The sequence below is a fragment of the Panthera uncia genome, assembly GCF_023721935.1.
Source record: "Panthera uncia isolate 11264 chromosome E2 unlocalized genomic scaffold, Puncia_PCG_1.0 HiC_scaffold_19, whole genome shotgun sequence".
Lineage (NCBI taxonomy): Eukaryota > Metazoa > Chordata > Mammalia > Carnivora > Felidae > Panthera > Panthera uncia.
The window spans coordinates 4776321-4797059 of record NW_026057588.1 but is presented as its reverse complement, the minus strand read 5'-3'; the positions used below and the strand labels follow the sequence as shown (position 1 = coordinate 4797059).

The 20739-nt window shown below is 51.0% G+C and overlaps 2 protein-coding genes across 6 annotated transcripts in view; one reads left to right on the top strand and one right to left on the bottom strand.

Moving 5' to 3' along the window:
- Positions 1 to 6460: 6460 nt before the first annotated feature.
- Positions 6461 to 10288, top strand: LOC125915523 (uncharacterized). Of its 4 annotated transcripts, XR_007455687.1 has the most exons (6): positions 6461 to 6643; positions 6986 to 7076; positions 8222 to 8527; positions 9489 to 9659; positions 9894 to 10024; positions 10202 to 10288. XR_007455687.1 is itself a non-coding variant. In XM_049621441.1 (5 exons), the coding sequence occupies exons 1-5, from the start codon at positions 6641 to 6643 to the stop codon at positions 10226 to 10228; spliced, it is 558 nt and encodes a 185-aa protein (XP_049477398.1). In that variant the 5' UTR covers positions 6463 to 6640; the 3' UTR covers positions 10229 to 10288. The 4 variants fall into 4 exon arrangements, 1 of the variants encoding a protein (XP_049477398.1); XR_007455685.1 differs by having other exon boundaries at positions 6462 to 6643; positions 8222 to 9659; XM_049621441.1 differs by lacking the exon at positions 9489 to 9659 and having other exon boundaries at positions 6463 to 6643.
- Positions 10289 to 12251: 1963 nt separating this feature from the next.
- LAIR1 (leukocyte associated immunoglobulin like receptor 1) overlaps positions 12252 to 20739 on the bottom strand; it is a 10247-nt gene continuing 1759 nt past the window's right edge. The window contains exons 3-10 of one of the 2 annotated variants that reach the window (XM_049621489.1): positions 17973 to 18254; positions 17764 to 17814; positions 15506 to 15544; positions 15106 to 15216; positions 14966 to 15008; positions 14841 to 14878; positions 14622 to 14674; positions 12252 to 14069 (exon numbers count right to left, since the gene is read on the bottom strand). In XM_049621489.1, coding sequence (XP_049477446.1) covers positions 13923 to 14069; positions 14622 to 14674; positions 14841 to 14878; positions 14966 to 15008; positions 15106 to 15216; positions 15506 to 15544; positions 17764 to 17814; positions 17973 to 18254 — 764 coding nt within the window. In that variant the 3' untranslated portion in view covers positions 12252 to 13922. The remainder of the gene's footprint in view (positions 14070 to 14621; positions 14675 to 14840; positions 14879 to 14965; positions 15009 to 15105; positions 15217 to 15505; positions 15545 to 17763; positions 17815 to 17972; positions 18255 to 20739) is intronic. The other variant, XM_049621490.1, reaches the window with a different exon arrangement.

Sequence of the window (20739 nt, the reverse complement as noted above, 5' to 3'; positions counted from 1 at the left end):
TTTCAGAGATGAAAATCCAATAAAATCAATACATTCAAAAAATCCATTCCATTAGGGACGAGGCAGAGCTGAAGAGCCATTTATAAAACTGGAATACAATATTGAAGAAATGTTCCAGAATGCAGCATACAGAGACCACAAAGGGAAATTCAAGATACTTAGGGAATAGAACGAGTAGGGCCAATGTCCTATGTGTTGTGTCGGAAGGAAAGGTGTCAGAGGGCAACCTAGCAACAGCTGAAGAGAGACGATTGAACATTTACAGAGACCAGGAGACAACACCCCACTGAGTGTTAGGATGCATATATTTTTAAATTTTTTTTAACGTTTATTTATTTTTGAGACAGAGAGAGAGACAGAGCATGAACAGGGGAGGGGCAGAGAGAGAGGGAGACACAGAATCCGAAGCAGGCTCCAGGCTCTGAGCTGTCAGCATAGAACCCGACATGGGGCTCAAACTCACCGACCATGAGATCATGACCTGAGCCGAAGTCGGACGCTTAACCGACCGAGCCACCCAGGAGCCCCCCCCTTTTTTTTAATTTTTTTTTAAAATTTTTTTTATGTTTATTTATTTTTGATACAGAGAGATAGCATGAATAGGGGAGGGTCAGAGAGAGAGAGAGAGGGAGACACAGAATCTGAAGCAGGCTCCAGGCTCTGAACTGTCAGCACAGAGCCCGACGCGGGGCTTGAACTCACAGATCATGAGATCATGAACTGAGCCAAAGTTGGAGGCTCAACCAACTGAGCCACCCAGATGCCCCTAATTTTTTTTTTAACGTTTATTTATTTTTGAGACAGAGAGAGACAGAGCATGAACAGGAGGATGCATATATTTTTAAATGACGTGCACTGGACCCTTTGTTGTAAATGAAGAAAATGGAGATGCGTTTGAGGGGGTAAGAACTTTGCCAACGTCGTCCCTCTCCAGGTGGCACGGTCAGGGTCTGAACCAGCCGAGGTGGAAAGGGAGAGTGGTGAGTGGGGGCCCACTCAATGCCAGCCAGCCGCAGCCCAAGGACGTTCTCCACTCCCCACGTGCGAAAACCCACACCTCCCTGCACACCGCGGCCAGATATTTTGTGCAGACTCAGAAAACAAACCGGGGTCTGTGGGCAAGAGAGAAGCCACAAATATGTAGCAAAGCAGAAGAGCGGTTCCAGCAGCCAGCCTGGTGGGTTGCAAGAACCAGAAAGGAAATACAAGCTCACGAATTTCGTAAGAAGGAAGGACAGATGAAAACTATCTCCTGCCTGAAGACAACAACTAAAGATTTACGGAGGTGAGCACCACCTCAGATGCTAAAACGGCCACGCAAAACTCCAAGGACCATGGGAGTCAAGGACACGCATCACCACCAAAAGATAAGGACAGCCTCCCAGTAACCGAGCTCACGCTTGGACTTTTGCAACACAGCTGACGACGGTTTCAAAACAGCCGCATTAAGGAAACTCATTGGGCTATGGGAACACACAGAAAAACGAAGAAATAAAGAGAGCGATACGTGAACAAAAAGAGAAATTTAACAAAGAGATAGCGGTAGTAGAAAAGAACCAAACACAAATTCTAGACTTGAGGAATTCAGTTAATGAAATTAAAAAAAAACAAAAAACAAAAAACAACGGGGGCGCCTGGGTGGCTCAGTCGGTTGAGCGTCCGACTTCAGCTCAGGTCACAATCGCGATTTGTGGGTTCGAGCCCCGCATCGGGCTCTGTGCTGATGGCTCAGAGCCTGGAGCCTGCTTCGGATTCTGTGTCTCGCTCTCTCTCTGCCCCTCCCCCGCTCATGCTCTGTCTCTCTCTCTCTCTCTGTCAAAAATAAATAAACATTAAAAAAATTTTTTTAATGCGCTGGAAACCCTCTGTGGCAGAATGGAATAATTAAGGCTACAGAAAAAGAAGAGAGAGGGAGAGAAGTGGGCAGAAAACTTATGTAAAGAAATAACCGAGAACGAAAGGTTTTCGATGATAGATTCTGTAAGGGTTAAATTGTAGTGTAGGGCTAACCTGTAGCCTTAAGAAATAACAGCTTAGTTTTCACACTATAGGTTAAGAGATAACAGCCTTATCCTATCAATCAAGGGATGAGATTAGTGTTTGCTCGGATTGGGGCAAGGGCCTGTTTGAACTGTTTCCACCTGGGAACTATCCCTTTGTTCTGTTCCCAGGTGATAATAAGATGATGTGGTCGGCTATAAAAACTCTGTACCCCGGCTGTTCAAGACCTCACTCTGGTCAAGAGTGTCGGTCCGATCGATCTGTTTGCCTTGCCTCTCATTGCGATAAATTGAATTTTCTCTTTTTTTTCCCCCTTTAGGTGGTCTAACTAAAAGTTTGTCAATTTGGTTTTCTCTTTTCAAGTAACAAACTCAGTTTCCTTGATCTTTTCTTTTTTTTTCTTTTTTTCTTTCTCTATTACATTTATTTCTACTCTCATCTCTATTTCCTTCCTTCTGCTAACTTTGGGATTCATTTATTTTTTTTGTCCTTCTAGGGTTGAGGTTGGGTTGTTTATTTGACATCTTTCCAATTTCTTAATATATGCATCCATGACTATAAACTTCCCTCTTAGAAGTGCTCTTACAACAGCCCATAGGTTTTGCCATGTTGTGTTTCCATTTTCGTTTAGGGATGTTTTTTGTTCCTGTTACAAATTTTTTCTTGGGTCACGTGTTGTTCACCAGTGTTCTCTCGAGCACCTGCAGCCTCTGGACGGGACACAGCCCTGCTGACACCTTCACGTGGCCCAGTGGGACCGTGTCAGCCTTCTCCTCACAGAACCGCCCAGGCATAAACGAACACTGTTGTCAACACTGAGTTTGTGGCGGTTTATTTCACAGGAAGCTGGAAGAGTGGAAAGTGGGGTACAAAGCTATAGCTGGAACGGGCTGACTTCCATCCAAGAAAGGAGTTAAGTAGCAGGATGTGTCTGAGGACTTCCCTTTCCACAGATCATGCGTGCCATCTGAGAACCCAGAAGTAACAAAAATAGCCACCTGCACTATGTGGGGGCGCGGGGCAAAGGGGAGGGGGTGAGGAGAGTCATCTCGAATGTCCCATGTTGGGGAGTTTTTGCTTTTGAAACCTACGAACGTCCTGCACTTTCCAAAACACAGTTAAATCATACAAGACGGGGAGAGCACACTCTGACACGAATATGAACACGTCAAGGTAAAGATACGTTTACACCCGATTAACAACAAAGCCACAAGGCAAAGCGAAAATGTAATTACATTAATTTTTTAGGAGCAGGGATTTGAAGTATGAGAAATACAAGCGTAACCTAAAAAGTCCATTGAGGCACCTGAATGGCTCCGTTGGTTAAGCATCGGACTCTTGATCTCAGCTCAGGTCTTGATCTCAAGGTTGTGAGTTCAAGCCCTGCGCTGGGCTCCATGCTAGACATGAAGCTTACTAGAAGAAGGATGGGAGGGGATGCGAGGGGATGGGAGGGGAGGAGAGAGGAGAGGACAGGACATCACATCGAGGCTGGGAATACCCCCGTGAAAGCACACTACCCATCCTCCCTGAGTGTTAACTTGCTCCCTAAGGAGCAAAAAAGCCCAGTAGCCTGAGTTCACATAACCCCCCACATCTTGTTCTGTAAATACGGTTCCCCAGTAAAAGGAGCCCGGGAACTCTTGCAGAAAAGGTGGGTTCCTGGTCCAGGGCAGGAGGGACACGAGATGAGTCTGGGACTCCACTGAATCCGGAGAGCAAGACAGAGCTGATGATGTGCCGGGTCCCCTCGGGAAGCACAGAGCCAGGCTCAGAAGCGCCTTCCACGGCCGAGTCTGGCAAGCTGAGTGCCAAAAAGTGCAACGAGAACGCTCTGTACTCTGGGCAGGAGGCAGGGGCCCTGGCAGGCAGCCTTCCTGTCCTTCGTGCTGAGGACAGTGCTCCGGGAGACGGACACAGTGGGGGGTGGGGGGGCACAACTGCTGAAGAGAAGTCTGCGTGAGAGCCGAGTGGCCCCTCCATCTGTCTGTGCTGAAAGGACACCGGAAAACCACCGCGCGGAGCCCTGCCTCCTGCAGAGATGCAGCGACGCCGCCGGGGAAGGTCGTCCTTCATCCTGTATCCCGGCCACACTGGGACCAGCGCTGCGCACAAGCCCCCGGCCCCTGCAGAGCCGCAGAGATGGGGCCCAGGCCTCCAGAAGGTGGCCAGGCTGGGCTCCGGGCGCTGGTGGTCAGAGGTGTGGGATGAGAGTCAGGGACTGAGGTCGGAACGCTGGTCAGGAGAGGTTGGCACCGGAATCCGTTTCCAGAAGCTTGGGAGACCAGGCGTCTGGGACTCCTCGTCTGCCGGAACACAGGAGCGCAGAGGGGGACACTTCCGGCAGCCGGTTCATTGGGATCGCTAAATCCTGGGGGGGTCAGAACTCTGACATGGGTCTGCGGGGGCCCCCGCGCTCCTTCCTGGAGACCCAACCCGATTCGCTGCCTTTTCCAGCTCCTGGAGGCGCCCGCCCTCCTGGACACGTGGCTCCTTCCTCTGTCTGTGGAGCCCACACCTGCCACTAGGGTCCTTACTCAGCGCCTGAGCTGATGCTAATTACTGGCTTCCCTCGTCCACACCTCAGGAGCCTGCGGCTGTACTGGCGAGTGTGGATAGCGCCGGCGTGGACGCCAGGGCGCACACCTTCCAAGGCCCAGCTTCCGTTGCTTCGGCCTGCGCGCACCGCGCTGGCGTCGCCGGGTCCTTCTTCCTGCGCGCGGGGCGCTGGGACGGCCGGCTCAGTGAGCGATTCTGGGCTCACTTTCTGGGGAACTGCCACCCGATTTACGCTCGCCCCGCCCCTGCGTTAATTAGGGTTCCAGTTTCTCCACTTCGGCCCAGCACCTGTTACTTTCCCTAAACAATGTTCTGAATCTATACAAGCCATGTCAGTGAGCTTGCGGGGCTACCTCGGCGGGGTTTTGGTTTCCATTTCCTTCCCTGGACTCCTGATCCCGCACAACAGGGCCCAGGAGCAGCCGGCAGACGGAGGAAGGCACAGAGCGCCCGGGAAGAGAAGAACCGGGACGTGTGGAGACCCATGGCGGGTGCACTCGGGGGCCTCCCTGAGTAAGGTGGGTGACAGGTGTCAGAGAGAGCCGGGGGGGGGGGGCGTTCCCAGAGGGCAGCTGGGAATGCGGGGCCGCGGGATGGGGGAGGCGGAAAACCACACCCTGGAGCCCTCCACTGAAATGTCAAATCGAAGCCCCCAGATGCTGAGATCACCAAAGGGAGAAGCGCGAGTACCGCTTAATGGCCTGAGCGGAGCGCTTGGAGCCGCTGAACTGGGGGTGAGGGGGAGGAATAGAAAAAGGGGGGCAGGTGTGGGGTGACACGGGACCCTGTCTGAGAGCCGCGGGGGACTGAGGAAGCAGTGGGGCGGGAGGAGAGGCACCGTTATGTGCATCAGCCCCGGAGGCAAAGCTGGGACAGAGCCTGGCTGACTTGGGAGAGGCGGGGACAGTGGGGACAGTGGGGACAGTGGGGACAGTGGGGATGGAGGGCTATGAGGATGGCAGAGCCCAGCGGGAGGTGCCGGTGGGACCCACAGGACTCTGAGGGATGGACGTGGGCTCAGGGGGACTCAAGGACCCCATGTGTTCTCTGACCCGGGGCTGATGGCCCTCAGAGAAAGGGGAAGAGGGAGCTGGCGACAGTTGTTGTGGGCGAGAATCTCAGTCTGGCGGGCTGGGCTGGACCTGAGGCGTCCTCGGGGATCCGCAGCCATGGGCTGTCCTCATGCAGCTGAGGACAGCTGTGGCCTCTGCACCTCGGGGCCTGGGTCCCTCCCGGAAGGAGCAGGACTCCCGTCCAGGGCTGCCCCAGAGAGCGTGTGGACGGGACTCGCCCTCCTGCGCGTGGATCGCCTGGCGAGGAGGAGCACGGCAAGAGAAGCCTGGTGAGGGACACATCAGCCACCGGTTCCCTCCCTGGGGGTCAGCACGCTGCCGACAAGGATGTAGCCGTGTGACCTTCACACCTCCCTAAGTCAGCAGGACGCCCCCTCCCCCAACATAGCTGCCTCCCCTGTCTCTGGCTGCAGACAAGTCTCTGGGACTCCCAACCAGACGCCCCCCCTCGCCTTGCCTGTGTCTGGCCCCCCTCGCCCCCCTCTGTCCCAACCTCTAGTACACCTGTCAGAGGCCCCGGGCCCCACGCTGCTGGCTCAGGCCCAGGGGACAGAGCAGCAGGGCCTGCAGAGACCGTCCTCCCTGGGGGCCAACTGAGGTGAGGCCTGGCCCCCGCTGGCGTCTCCACCCCCCCTGCCCCTGCCCTCCCCACTCACTTTACCGCATCCAGGGAAGTGGATGGGGCTGTGGGACATGGCCGGCATCTCTGCGCTGTCCTAGCCCTGGGGTGGCTGGACACGGGCCTGTGGGTCAGGACGCGAGCAGGAAGGGCTGTGAGGGCCTGGTGTCTGTGGTCTCACGGAAAGGATGCGGGGGCGGGGGGTAAGCCCTACCTTCCTCTCTTGGATCACAGAGAGGCCTTGACTTCTGGAAGCCGTTTCTAGTGAGATACCCCATCGCCAGGCTGAACGCCTGCCAGGAGGAGGCCCACCTGGTGTTAACCGGTGACTGACAGAGACAGAGACAGAGACAGAGATGATGGGAAGGTAGAGATCAGGAGATGATGGATGGTAAGTGGGTGGATAGAACATACGTAGACGCGTGGATATGGCTGCAAATATGGACACAGTACATTCGGGATGTTGATACGGCAGAGACACACAGACGATAGGACGACGGGTAAATGATGAACGTATCCATAGGGGGATGAGTAGCTCCCCGACTAGGTACATCGGACATGAGAGGAGATGACAGATATTCACATACATACACACACGGAGAGATACAGACACAGGTGCAAAGATGCATAGGTAAGTGGATAGACACAGAGGGGGTGCAACACAGAAAGGGGTTTCTGGCTCCCCTTCTGGTCCTAACAGGCTGACTCTTCTCAAACTACACATTTCCCACAGGCAAGAGGGGCTCTAGAAACTCTCCTGACGACGTCATGTTGGGGCAGGGGGAGTGCCCAGAGAGGCAGGAGGCAGGCGGCACACTGTGCAGGTAGGACGTCCTGTCTCCGGGTCCTGTGACTCTGGGCTGTGCTCTGCACTCACCCCTGCCCCCCAGCTGGCTGGGTTAGGCTCTCTAGTTAGAGGGCGCTGACGCTGACGGGGCTGCAGGGCTGGAGGAGGGAGGCCGGACAGGAGGAGTTTCCTGCTCAAACATCCCAGTTGTAACCGAAAGCCCTCAAGTCCTAGATGCGGTAAAGAGACCCTGACGACCGTCCAAACGTGGGTGGGCAGGGCTTCCTGTGCCGCTGGGGCTGGGATGGGGGCTGGATTCCTGTCTGGACCCCCAGGGGCCTCTCTGGGTCCATTTGTGGCACAGAACACAGGACCGTCAGTAGGGAAGGTGGGCTGGAGCCCCTGCCCCTGTGGACAACGCAGAGTCCTAGCATCACCTCCGCCCTGTCATTCACTGCCCTCCCAGGCCATGGTGACTTAGGTCTTTTGCGTTTCCTCCATTCTTAAAAGCTTCTCTCACAGTCTACTGGCTTTACGTTTCAGTGAACCCTGTGTTTCTCTCGCACCTTCTACCAGGGCCTGGTTCTTCTAGGGACTTAATGCCTCCATGGGATTCTGATATGTTCAGTGGCCTCGTTCACATTCCGTGTCACCTGCTCACACTGGGGAGGAAGGCTGAAGATCCCCATGTGTCCTGGGGCTTCTAAGACCCACACTGACCTCCCAGTGGAGGGGGGGGGAGCTGTGAGAGGAGACAGACAAGGGAAAGGCCTGGGGCTTTTTAGGATCAGGGCCCAAGGGAGTGTCTGGCTGAGCCACTGACAAGGTGGGCTCAAAGGCAGAGCTGGAGTCTGGGGGAAGGGAGGAGAGGTCTGACAGGGATGGAGGAGGGGTCTGTGGTGCCCTCCTGGACTGGGGTGGCCCAGCCTCTCAAGGGCACAGACCTGCGGCTCTTCCCAGACCTGGTGCACAAGCCCAGGGGAGACCCAGCCGCTGTAGCTACTGTTTCTCAAGGACAAGAGAATCAATATATATCAATATATATCAATATATATCTCAATATATCAATATCATATCATAGTTCTCTATGTCCACCATCCCTGCAGGCATCAAGGCCCACGTGCTTTATGATTCTTGGCCTGAAACCACATGACTGACCCCCCAGACCTCCATGTTCCACAGCCTCGATGGAACAGAAGGTCCAGACCCACGGGCTGTGCCGTGAGACACAAGCCAGGAAGCAGCCGTGCGGATTCAGGGTCGGTGCGGCCCCAGCGGAGGGCGTCCCCCACCCACTGCGGGGAATCTGGGGTCTGGGGTCAGAGCCACCCTCCCCAGAAGAGCACTTCTCTTTCTCTGTGAGAGCAACCAGCCTGGATTCCCAGAGAAGCAGGAGGAAAATGTGGAGACGCTCTCTGTGCAAACTCACCTACGGAAAGACCCCAGCTCCTGCCATGTCCTGCCTCCCACATAGTGACCCGTGTTCAGGTGATGTTGCCCTGCATGTACGTGTGTACATGTGTGCATGCGAATGTGTGCATATGTGTGCGTGCGTGTGTGTGTGTGTGTGTGTGTGTGTAGCAGAACGGGATGCATTGCAGGTCAGCCAAAGAAATAAAATGACTTTGTCTATCAGTGATCGGATGTCACTCAGGAGCTGCCCCCACTTAGGCAGGGAGCACACGCACACTCACACACACACACACACACACACACACACACAATCATTGCAAACGCTCTTGTATCTTGGCCGGTCTCCATGCTCCTTCCCAGGATGGTGTCCCAGGTGCAGGGAGCAGGTGGCTCTGTGTCCTCCTGCTGGTCCCTGGGTCCGAGCTGACTGGGGACTGCGGGGTTTGCTCACCAGCTTGCTGCAGGCCCAGTTGATGTCCATGCTCAGTGGTCACAGGGTCCAGCCTTTCTCTGCTCCCTTGGGGCCTGGGGACCATTCTGGTGATCTCCGTGTCCCCTTTGTCCCAGGGGTTCAGTGTATGTGTCTGGGCGCCCGCTCCTGCCCCATCCGGCCCAGGTGGGATCTCTCCTCCCACGGCGACGGCCCCCCTGGCGTTCGCCCCCAGGGCACACCTCCGGAACTGGGGGAGTCCCAGGGCAAGGTAGCCCTCCCTCTCTGCCTAGCCACACTGGAGCCACAAGGGGTGCTATACCAGCCTTGGCCTCCAGGTGGCGCTCAGGGGCCGCATCCCTCATGCAGGAAAGTAGGGACATCCAGGGGCAGAGTCCTGACCCTGGGGTCTGTGGCTGGAGGGTCAAGGAGGAAAGACTGGTCCACAACGTCTGCTTTTCTGTCCTCTCCTCTTCCTGCCCAGTCCCCGAGATAGAAGGCGTGTGGGCTTTATCTTGCTCTCCTTCCAAAATTCCCCCTAAACCGCTTCTGCTGCCCCTGCAGCCTCACTGCCGGGACTCATAGGTCTCCTTTTCACTAGAGCAGATGCCCCACCTGGTCGGCCGTTCCTCCTCTGGAAGGGGCAGAATATTCTGGAGTCGTCTGTCTCCCAATGCCATGCTGTCCGCCCTTCCCTTGCTAAGAGCCTGGCTCTGGTCAGGGTCAAACGAGCCGGATTTTGAGGGGAGACTCACCATCTGACTGTGATGGTTGTTTGTAGGTACAACCTGACGGGGAGGGGGGGAGGGCGGGCAGAGAGCTGGGAAAACAGGACTTCTGGGCCAGTGTGCGGGCGGGTTTCTGAAAGATTCGCATTTGATTCCATGGACTGAGTGACGAGGTGGACCAACATGTTCCAACCCCCTCGGGGCCGGATGGAACAGAAAGGGGAAGGAGGTCCAATTCCATCTCTCTCTTCTTGAGCTGAGACAACCATCTTCTCCTGTCCAGGACATCATAGCACCTGGTTCTTGGGCCTGCGGACTGGGGCTGATTTATCCCACAGGTTCTCCTGGGTCTCCAGCTGGCAGGTAGTAGATGGTGGGACTTCTGGTTCTATAACCCATGAGCTGATTCTTATGGTAAGTATATATTTAAATATATATATATATATATATATATATATATATACACACACACACACATATATATGCATTTAAAATTTATCTCTATAAGTTGTACTTAAATATATAATTTACATTTAAAATATTATATATCTAAATATAATTTATATAACTTCTTACTTGATATGTCTCCAGAGGCAAGGGAAACCAAAGCAAAAATGAACTATTGGGACCTCATCAAGATAAAAAGCTTCTGCACAGCAATGGAAACAATCAATAAAACCAATGGAATGGGAGAAGATATTTGCAAAGGACATATCAGATAAAGGGTTAGTATCCAAAATCTATAAGGAACTTATCAACGGGCAAAAGACATGAATAGACACTTCTCCAAAGAAGACATCCAGACGGCCAACCGACACATGAAAAAATGCTCAACATCACTCATCATCTGGGAAATACGAATCAAAACCATAATGAGATACCACCTCACACCAGTCAGAATTGCTAAAATTAACAACTCAGGAAACGACAGATGTTGGTGAGGATGGGGAGAAAGAGGAACCCTCTTGCACTGTTGGTGGGAATGCAATCTGGTGCAGTAGCTCTGGAAAACAGTGTGGAGGTTCCTCAAAAAACCGAAAATAGAACTACCCTACGACCCAGCAATTGCACTACTAGGTATGTAACCAAAGGATACAAAAATGCTGACTCAAAGGGGCACATGCACCCCGATGTTTATAGCAGCGCTATCGACCATAGCCAAAATATGGAAAGAGCCCAAATGTCCATCGATGGATGAATGGATCAAGAAGATGTGGTATATTTATACAATGGAGTATTGCTCTGCGATCAAAAAGAATGAAGCCTTTGCCTTTTGCTACAACGTGGATGGAACTAGAGGGTATTATGGTAAGCAAAATAAGTCAGTCACAGAAAGACAGACATCGTATGATTTCACTCGTATGTGGAATTTGAGAAACTCAACAGATGAACATAGGGGAAGGGAAGGAAAAATAAGATAAAAACAGAGAGGGAGACAAACTATAAGTGATTCTTAAATACAGAGAACAAAAGTTTGCTGGGTGGGGGGGTTAAACGGGTGATGGGCATTAAGGAGAGCGCTTTTGGGGATGAGCTCTGGGTGTCCTATGTAAGAGACCAATCACTGGGCTCTACTTCTGAAAGCAAGACTACACTGTATGTTAACTAACTTGAATTTAAATTAAAAATAAACACGAAAATTTTTTTACACATGTATATATACACACATATTTTACACAAATATATATACACATATATATTCACTCTTTACAATAGAATCTATTGGTTCTGCTTATCTGGAGAACCCTGACTAATACACTAATAGTTGGTAAAGAGAGACTCTGTCCCACATGAAAAAGAGAAATTCAGTACACAACGCAATGAAGAAAACAAAGATAGAGAGTACAGGGCTACGAAGCAGAGGAAAAACGTTGAGTACGAATAGAAATTAACCTTGAGCACAAATAGAAAATCAAAGCTCAGTGCAAGTTAAAATTGTGTTGGAAAACCAGAACCCCACCCTCTCTGAAACAGGACAGACACCTCCCAGCTGGTGAGATGCAGGCTGTCCTGAGGTCACCGAGAGGAGCTGCCATATGCAGTCTGCAGTCCCCGCCACTTAGAGCTGGCTGAGTGAGGGCAAGCTAATTAATGATCGGTCCCCAGTTTCTTCAAGAAAAATGGAGAAAAGGATAGGACATGTTCTGGAGGGTTTATATGAAGATTAAAATGTATTAATGTTGGGGCACCTGGCTGGCTCAGTCGGTAGACCGTGCAACTCTTGATCTCAGGGTTGTGTCTTCGAGCCCCATAGTAGATGTGGAGGTTACTTAAGAATAAAGTCCTTAAAACGTGTTAATGTTTGCAAAGAAGTAAAATAGAAATTGCACCAGAATGCGGGGCACCTGGGTGGCTCAGTCGGTTAAGCTCCGACTTCCGCTCAGGTCACGATCTCGCGCTCTGTGAGTTCGAGCCCCGCATCGGGCTCTGTGCTGACTGCTCAGAGCCTGGAGCCTGTTTCGGATTCTGTGTCTCCCTCTCTCTCTGACCCTCCCCCGTTCATGCTCTGTTTCTCTCTGTCTCAAAAATAAATAAACGTTAAAAAAAATTTTTTTTTTTTAAATAAAAAAGAAATTGCACCAGAATGGGCTAGATGAGTTTAGGTCGAATTTTTATTTTTTTTAAAGGATCACTGTGGGGCTTTAAAAAATGGTAATTTATTTTTGAGAGACAGAGAGAGAGGGCGATCAAGGGGGGGGGGCAGAGAGAGAGGGAGATACAGAACCTGAAGCAGGCTCCAGACTCTGAGCTGTCAGCACAGAGCCTGATGCAGGGCTTGAACTCACAGACCATGAGATCATGAACTGAGCTAAAGTCCGATGCTTAACTGACAGAGCCACCCAGGTGCCCCAGTTTAGGTCGAATGTTTAAAGAAATATTCTTTTAGCGACACCTGGGTGGCTCGGTCAACTCTTGGGTTTGGCTCAGGTCATGATCTCATGGTTTGTGGGACTGAGCCCCACAGTCACTGCTGTCAGTGTGGAGCCTGCTTGGGATTCTCTCTCTCCCTCTCTGCCCCTCCCCTACTCATGCTCTCTCTCAACATAAATTAAAAACTTTAAAATAAAAAACATTCTTTTAATATATAATAAAACTTTCAGTACAAGACCTATAGCAGGCAGGCAGGCAGGTTTCTTACTGCCCCCCTCCCCCCTCCCCCCCACCCAGACCAAAGAAATAAAAGACACAAAAATCAACCAGAATGTTTCACTAAAGCTCCCTAGCAGTTGTCAGGGTAAATTTAAATCCCAGTGGGGTCCTCGAGGCTGACCCCGTAAGTCTGGTAGAGACACAACACGTCCGGCCCACAGTAGCTTCGGGGCTCTCCTGGCAGGGTGCCTTGGACACCCCATATCCTCTGGTGGCACAGCTGGTCCTACTCGGGGACGTGGCCGTGCAGACCCCAAACGTTTGCTGTAGAGGCAGCATGGGGCTGCCTTGTTTACAAACCCTGTAGCAACCAGCAACAGTGGTAAGTAAGCAAGTGGGCAATTGTGAACGGAAGCCTGATCTGTGGGTTAAGAAACAACAGGGGGAGGGGTGCCCGGGGGGCTCAGTCGGTTGAGTGTCCAACTCTTGATTTTGGCTCAGGTCAAGATCTCATAGGTCATGGGGTCAAGCCCTGCCTCAGGCTCCATGCTGTCAGTGTGGAGCCTGCTTGGGATTCTCTCTCTCTCTCTCTCTCTCTCTCTCAATCTCTCAATCTCTCTCTGCTTCTCCCCCACTCACACGTGCATACTCGCTCCCTCTCTCTCAAAATAAAAATAAAATAAATCACGGATCCATGAGGCCCGCCCACAAGATTAGATCCTGGGGTTCAGGGAGAGAGGTGTGGGGGCACCTCCCAGATGTGGAATTTGGAGACTAGGTCACGTGAAACAGATGCAGATCAGCTGCCCAAGTATAGCCCGGGTTCTGGATCAACTACTGAACTCTGGAAGACGAGTAAATCAGAGCCTCTGGGGGCAGTTGGGGACACACAGGACACATCTGGAATCACCTGTGGGTGACCGTGGGACCATAGCTGAGTGTCTGGAAACTGCCAGGGGTCTGTAGCTCTGGGTGTTTGTAAATGAAGTGCTCCACATTCTCTGCAAGCATCTAGTTGGTTTTCGGAGGGACCACGTGGTTAACGAACCTCCTAGACGCTGATTAGGAGTCTCCTGAGTGCACCTCTGGCCTCCAGGAGAGCTGACCGCATGGCTTTCCAGAAAGGGATGATTCTGTAGGGAAGCCCTCCAAATGGCCACCTCACGCTTCTGCAGGAGTGACTTCCCGTGTCTCTAGGAGCAGAGGCCAGGTGGGTCCGGAGTCAGGGTCTGGCCAGTGATGCATAAGTGCTGGACTCGGCCGTGGGCTCCGTGGACCGTGGGAACGTGCCTCGGGCTGTCCTCTGTGCGAGGATCTGGTGGTCTAACTGAGCGTACGTCACGTCCTGGGGGCTTCCTGCAGACGGGGCCTGAGACAGCGAGACCCGGGGTGAGTTAGGGCGGCCGGGCCGGTGGGAAGGGGAGCCTAGTGGCCAGCCTCCAGGTGACCCCCGTGACCCCACCTTCTGGGGTCACCACTGTGCAGTGCCCTCCCACTTAGAATCAGGGCTGGCCTGTGTGAGCGGTAGAATATGACAGAGTGAGACCATGCCACCTCCAAGGGGAGGCCTCAAAAGATACTGTGACCAGGGGCGCCTGGGGGGCTCAGTCAGTTGAGCTTCTGACTTCGGCTCGGGTCATGATCTCACAGTTGGTGGGTTCGAGCCCCGTGTCGGGCTCTGTGCTGACAGCTCAGAGCCTGGAGCCTGCTTCAGATTCTGTGTCTCCCTCTCTCTCTGACCCTCCCCCTCTCTCTGCCCCTCCCCTGCTCATGCTCTGTGTCTCTCTGTCTCTCAATAATAAATAAATGTGAAAATAAGTAAATAAATAAAAGTTAAAAAAAAAAAAAGGTACTGTGACCAAACTGCTGACCGAGCTGCTAAAATTAGGGTTGTAGGTAGGTATTGGATACAAGGACTTACCGAGCTGGGCGCTTCCCTGTCCTTCTCAGGAAGTCTGCCGACTGTTGCCAGATCTGGAGGGGAGAGGACAAGGGGTCAGGTCTCTGGGGTGGGTCTCAGAAGGCAAATTTGCCTGAAAACCCACAGCTTCGGATTTCACCATGCACTCCATCTAGAACATCCTGGAATGTTCTCAAACGTTCCCTCTCCCTGGCCGGTCCCTCCTCCTTGTCCTTTTACCTGGTGTCCTCTGGGGAAGGTCGACAGCTGGGCTGACCCTGTGGGGAAAAGTACAGTGAGCACTGGGGGGCCCCCTGGAGGCAGGGGCCTGGGAGGGGGGCCGGGGTTAGTCTCAGGGGCCTCACCTTTCCTGGGGCCTCTGCTCCTCACCTTGGCTGCCGGGGAGCCCTGTGGACAGTCAGGGGTGTGAATTAAGAACAGAGGACTTCTTCCCCAACACCCCAAAAAGCCTCCCCAGGCCACCCCACCTCTCCCTGAGACCTACTGTGTTTTTTCCGACGCTGACAACGGAGGAAGGCGAGAACCAGGAGGAGGAGACAAAGGAACAAGGCCACAGAGACCCCAATGAAAATATACACATGCTCTGTCGACAGGTCTGGGGAACAGGGAAGGTGGAACCAGATTATCAGCAGCGTGCATTTATGGAGCACCTACTGCATACCCCATGTTTGCTGGGGGCTTGTCACGTGCACACCTATGTATAAAACGTCTCCAATTCATAACAGTCCTGTGACATAGGAAGCATTATTACAAAACCAGGGTCCTGAGTGTTCAGGTCCTCTGTCCACAGGGCACTGCCAGGCGTGGAATACGGCCAACACCAAAGCACATTCTTTCCCCAAGAAGCACACACCGGGTCCTGCTCCTCTGCCCCCCTCACTCACCTGGGCTGTTACTGTGATCCCCACGCATCTGTGTGTCCCCTAGGAAGGAGGAATCGAGCACACGGTCAGAGGCCTAAGCTGGACAGAGAAGGCTGAGTCCTCCTGACCACCCCCCCCCCCCCCCGCAAGGGCGCTCCTCTGGAACGAACCCATGGAACTTTCCATGGGGATGGGAATGCCCTACATCCGTGCTGTCCAGTGTGATACCCTCACAGGACTATTTGCACTGACATCCAAGTTAAATAAACAAAAGCCAGATCCCCAGCTGCTCTGGCCACCGTTCCAGGGGCTCAGTGACCACACCCGGCTAATGACACCTTGCTGGAGGGTGCAGACACGAGGCATGGCCTTCCTGCCGCGGGCTCTGTGGGACAGTGCTCCCCTAGCTCCCCTCCTTCTGGATTCCCACCCTTCTGTTTCTCACAGCAGCCCCCATGGGGGTGGCACCTCCCTCCTGGGAGTGAAGAGACCGAGACTCCGCGTCCTGATGTCCCCTGAGGCCCATCCGTCCAGCACCAGCAAGGCCTGGATTTGGCGCATGAGCTGTATGTCCTGCCTGCTGGGCTCATCCTGGCTGAGGGTGCAGCCCCCGTGTCCCCTCTTCTGGACAGTGCCCCCTCCCTCCAGCTGCCCCGGAGGCCGAGTCCTCAGCGTCCTTTAAGGAAGGCAGAAAACTTCCACTCCTGGAGCTTCCCTCCCTGAACACTCTGTCCTGGGTCCATGATCTAGGACCCCACTTGCTCTAATATATAATAAATACAAATATACATTTTAAAGCCTGTGTTTTAACTTATATAGGTATCATTTAATTGCTATGAATAATTGTGATTATATATCATTTAAAATTACTTAGAACATGTAACATATATGACTTATACTCTTATTTGTACATATTACTTAGAACATGTGAGATATATGACTTATATCTCAATTATACAGATTTATTATTAGATGAGACCTATTTATGTTGAGATTTACATATATAAATCATAGAATACATAACACATAATATATGACATTATATAATATATAATACTGTACACTATATTAATATGTAATGATTAATTCATGTATTTTATAATTTTAATTATATTCCTTGTGTTTAATATATGTTAGAAATATATTCCAATATATTTAAATTTATAGGTCTGAAATTTTATATTGTAAGTTGTATGTTTATATTTATATAGAGAGATATAAATACTTTATAAATATAAATACATTATATATAGCGATACATTATACTTAAATATAGATACATTATATATGGTACATTATACTTAAATATAGATACGTTATATGTGATATACACATACTAAATACATTAAGTATAATGTATATAATGTACATATACACATTTCCATTCCTCATTCTGGTTAACTTTCCCCACTGAGGTTGGGAGCGCAGGGACCCTTTCTCCTCGTCGCCCGGCATGCGTCCAGCCCTCAGCAGGTGGGTGTCAGGTGCACACTTAACCAGAAGAAACTACTTCCTCAACGTAACAAGGCCAGCACGTCCCCAGCCTGTCTGGTTCGCCAGGCCTTGACCTAAGCGCGTGCGCTGTGCACACAAAGCCCCGTATCCCCGAAAGCGCGCTCCCGCGTCCTTGCCTTTATTGCCCTTTTTTGCACACGAGGAAACCGGGACGCGCACGGTTTGGGGTATTCACCGCGGGCGTGGGACTGGGCTCTCAGCCCTGATCCCCGCACGGTGGATCTTCAGTCTTCAGAGCAAGAGATGGGAGAGAGGGGCGATGTGCGATGCCCCGTGCGATGTAGGATTCTGGGGGTCTCTCTTCCTCTGTGACCTAACGCCACTCTTGTGACCTAATGCGGAGCCCCATTCTCTCCAGCAGCGACCGAGTTTGGAAGACGAGCGGTCAGTCCCTCTGCCCCTCCGGACCACTGTCCCTTGCAAAGCTGCCAACGGTCGAACTCTGCCCCAAAGGGGGTCCCCCCACCCCTAGCCTTGGGCTGGTTCCAGCCCTTCAGGGCCTTCTGCTTTGGGGCATGAAACTGCTTTGCTTTGTACACTAAACGAGTCTGGGGCTCTCAGGTCAGGGGGATGCCTCCCACCCACCGCTTTCATAGCCCCTGGCACAGAGGAAGTTCAACCAGTTAGTGTCCCGGTGCCCTGCAGGGGGCACTGTGGTCTTACCAGTCCCTCACCCAAGCCCGGCGCCGCGGCCCGGCGCAGAGCTCCGCCCGCCCCCTCACCACCCCGCCCCGCCCTCCCCGAGGTCCTGCAAGGTCACTCACCAGGTGAGCTGTAGGTCTGTGGTGGCGGGGAGCTGACGTTTCCAGGGGTCTCTGTGAGCAAGGCAGGGGAAGGACCCAAGCTCTGTGGAGGCCCCAGGGTCTGTCCCGCTCAGCCCGGCCCCTCTGTACCCTGAGCATCCATCTGAGGGCCCCATCTAGCCGTCACTCGGTCCCAGAGAAACCCGAGGGCCGAGCGGAGACCTTCTCACCTGTCACCACCAGCACCAGCTCCGCGCTGCGCTCAGACCAGGTGCGGTCTTTAAGATAGACGCAGTGGTACTTCCCCTCAATCCCTTCATGCGCGATGATGTGGAATCTGGCCTCCGTCTCGCCCGGCGGTGCCTCCACGACATCTGGTTTCAAGGCATTCCCCTCCTTCTCCAGGCGGAACGCCTCAAACCCGCCGGGGCTCCGGCACACGATGGTCACAAGCTGCCCCAGGGCGACCACGGGGGCCGGTTCAGCACAGATGGAGGGCCTGCGCAGGGTCCCTTGCGAGGAAACAGAGCGGGCTCTCAGGGTCTACTTGTGGGGGACTCACACTAACACGCAATTCACCCCTGTGACACGCTCAGGTCACTCTTAAGCAAAGTCACAGAGTTGCGCAAACGTCAGTCACAGTCCTTTGGAACATTACCACCCTCCTCGTCCTGACTGTGTTCCCCTGTCCCCACACACGACACGGTCATCCTTCTCTGCTGTTTCCATCCCAGCCCCCTGGGTCCCCCCAGAAAGTGGCCGTGGGCAGGAAGGGAGCCGCACTTTGTGGCAGACGCATCTGGCCTCCCAGCCTGCTCTGATACATAGTATGTAAGCTATAAATATAATAAATTTATATAATATAAAAAATTTATATAATAAATATAAATACACATTTTAAATTCTGTGTTTTAACTTACATATGTCTATATACAATTATACATGTATACAGGTATATGTATGTATGTATGTATTATATATGTATAATTTAATCGATATAAATAATTGTAATTGTAATTTAAAATTACTTATTATAGGTAAGCTATATATATATGATTTATATCTCAATTATGCATATTTACTATTAGATGGCATGTGTTTATTTTTAAAAATTTTTAATATTTATTTTTGAGAGAGAAAGAGCATGAGCGGGGAAGGGGCAGAGAGAGAGGGAGACACAGAATGGGAAGCAGGCTCCAGGCTCCGAGCTGTCAGCACAGAGCCCGACGCGGGGCTCGAACCCATGGACCATGAGATCATGACCTGAGCGAAGTCAGACAGGTAACTGACTGAGCCATCCAGGCACCCCACAATGTATTTATGTTGACACTTACATATATAAATTATAGCAATACATAACATGTAATACAATGTATGACATTATATAATATGTAATGCTGTGTACTATATCCATATGTAATAATAATTCATGCATTTTATTATACCAACTATATTTTGTATTTAATATAAAGGTAAATATATATCCTAATATATTTAAATTTATAGATCTGAAATTTTACATTTTGCATCATTAGTTGTATGTTTATATTTATGTATAGATATATAAATACATTAGACTTCAATATATCTACATATTTCATATATATAAACATAAAAATATATGTCTATACATATATCTGTATATATACACGATGCAAGCCTTCTGTGGAGCTTGTGTCTGGGTTTCCTCTGTGTTTTCTACCCTCATCTAAGCCTAATTTCTGCTTTCATGTTGTTAAGGTTCTTGAAAAACCTCATCTGCCTCAAGTAGGCTGGAGGCAGGGGAAGGGGAGTTTGCAGCCCTGAAACAGGAAGGTGACATTAAAGTTACAAAACCCCTCAAAGAGGCAGGAGCTGAGGGAGGTTTATTTGCTCATTTAACTGCCTTTACTTCCTTCCTTCCTTCCTTCCTTCCTTCCTTCCTTTCTTTCTTTCTTTGTTTCTTTCTTTCTTTCTTTTCTTCCTTCCTTCCTTCCTTTTTTCTTTCTTCCTTTCTTTCTTTTCTTTCTCTTTCTTCCTTCCTTCCTTCCTTTCTTTCTTTCTTTCTTTCTCTCTCTCTCTCCCTCCCTCTCTCTCTTCCTTCCTTCCTTTCTTTCTTTTCTTCCTTCTTTCCTTTCTTTTTTTCTTTCTCTCTCTCTCTCTCCCTCCTTCCCTGTTTCTTTTTTTTCTTCCTTCCTTCCTTCCTTCCTTTCTTTCTTTCTCTCCCTCCCTTTCTTTCTTTCCTTCTTTCTTTTTCTTTCTCTCTCTTTTTTCTTTTCTTTTCTTTCTTTCTTTCCTTTCTCTTTCTTTCTCTCTCTCTCCCTCCCTCCCTCTCTCTCTTCCTTCCTTCCTTTCTTTTCTTCCTTCCTTCCTTTCTTTTCTTTCTTTCTTTCTCTCTCTCTCCCTCCCTCCCTTTCTTCCTTCCTTCCTTCCTTCCTTCCTTCCTTCCTTCCTTTCTCTCTCTCCCTCCCTCCCTTTCTCTCTTTCCTTCTTTATTTTTCTCTCTCTTTTTTCTTTCTTTCTTTTCTTTCTTTCATTCTTTCTTTCCTTTCTCTTTCTTTCTCTCTGTCTCTCCCTCCCTCCCTCTCTCTTTTCCTTCCTTCCTTTCTTTCTTTTCTTCCTTCCTTCCTTTCTTTTCTTTCTTTTCTCTCTCTCTCCCTCCCTCCCTTTCTTCCTTCCTTCCTTTCTTCTTTTCTTTCTTTCTTTCTCTTCCTCTCTCTCTCTTCTTTCTTTCTTTCTTTCTTTCTTTCTCTCTCTCTCTCTGCCTCCCTCCCTTTCTTTCTTCCTTCCTTCCTTTCTTTGTCTCTCTCTCCCTCCCTCCCTCCCTCTCTTTCTTTCCTACTTTCTTTCTCTTTCTCTCTCTCTCCTTCCTTCCTTCCTTCCTTCCTTCCTTCCTTTCTTTCTTTCTCTCTCTCTGCCTCCCTCCCTTTCTTTCTTCCTTCCTTCCTTTCTTTGTCTCTCCCTCCCTCCCTCCCTCTCTTTCTTTCTTTCCTACTTTCTTTCTCTTTCTCTCTCTCT

What these genes read in the sequence shown, in the direction of transcription:
- LOC125915523 (XM_049621441.1), top strand. An exon ending in GCAGGCGGCACACTGTGCAG is followed by an intron (nt 7,077 to 8,221) that starts GTAGGACGTCCT and finishes CATGTTCCACAG; the next exon opens with CCTCGATGGAACAGAAGGTC. An exon ending in ACATAGTGACCCGTGTTCAG is followed by an intron (nt 8,528 to 9,893) that starts GTGATGTTGCCC and finishes TCTCCTGTCCAG; the next exon opens with GACATCATAGCACCTGGTTC.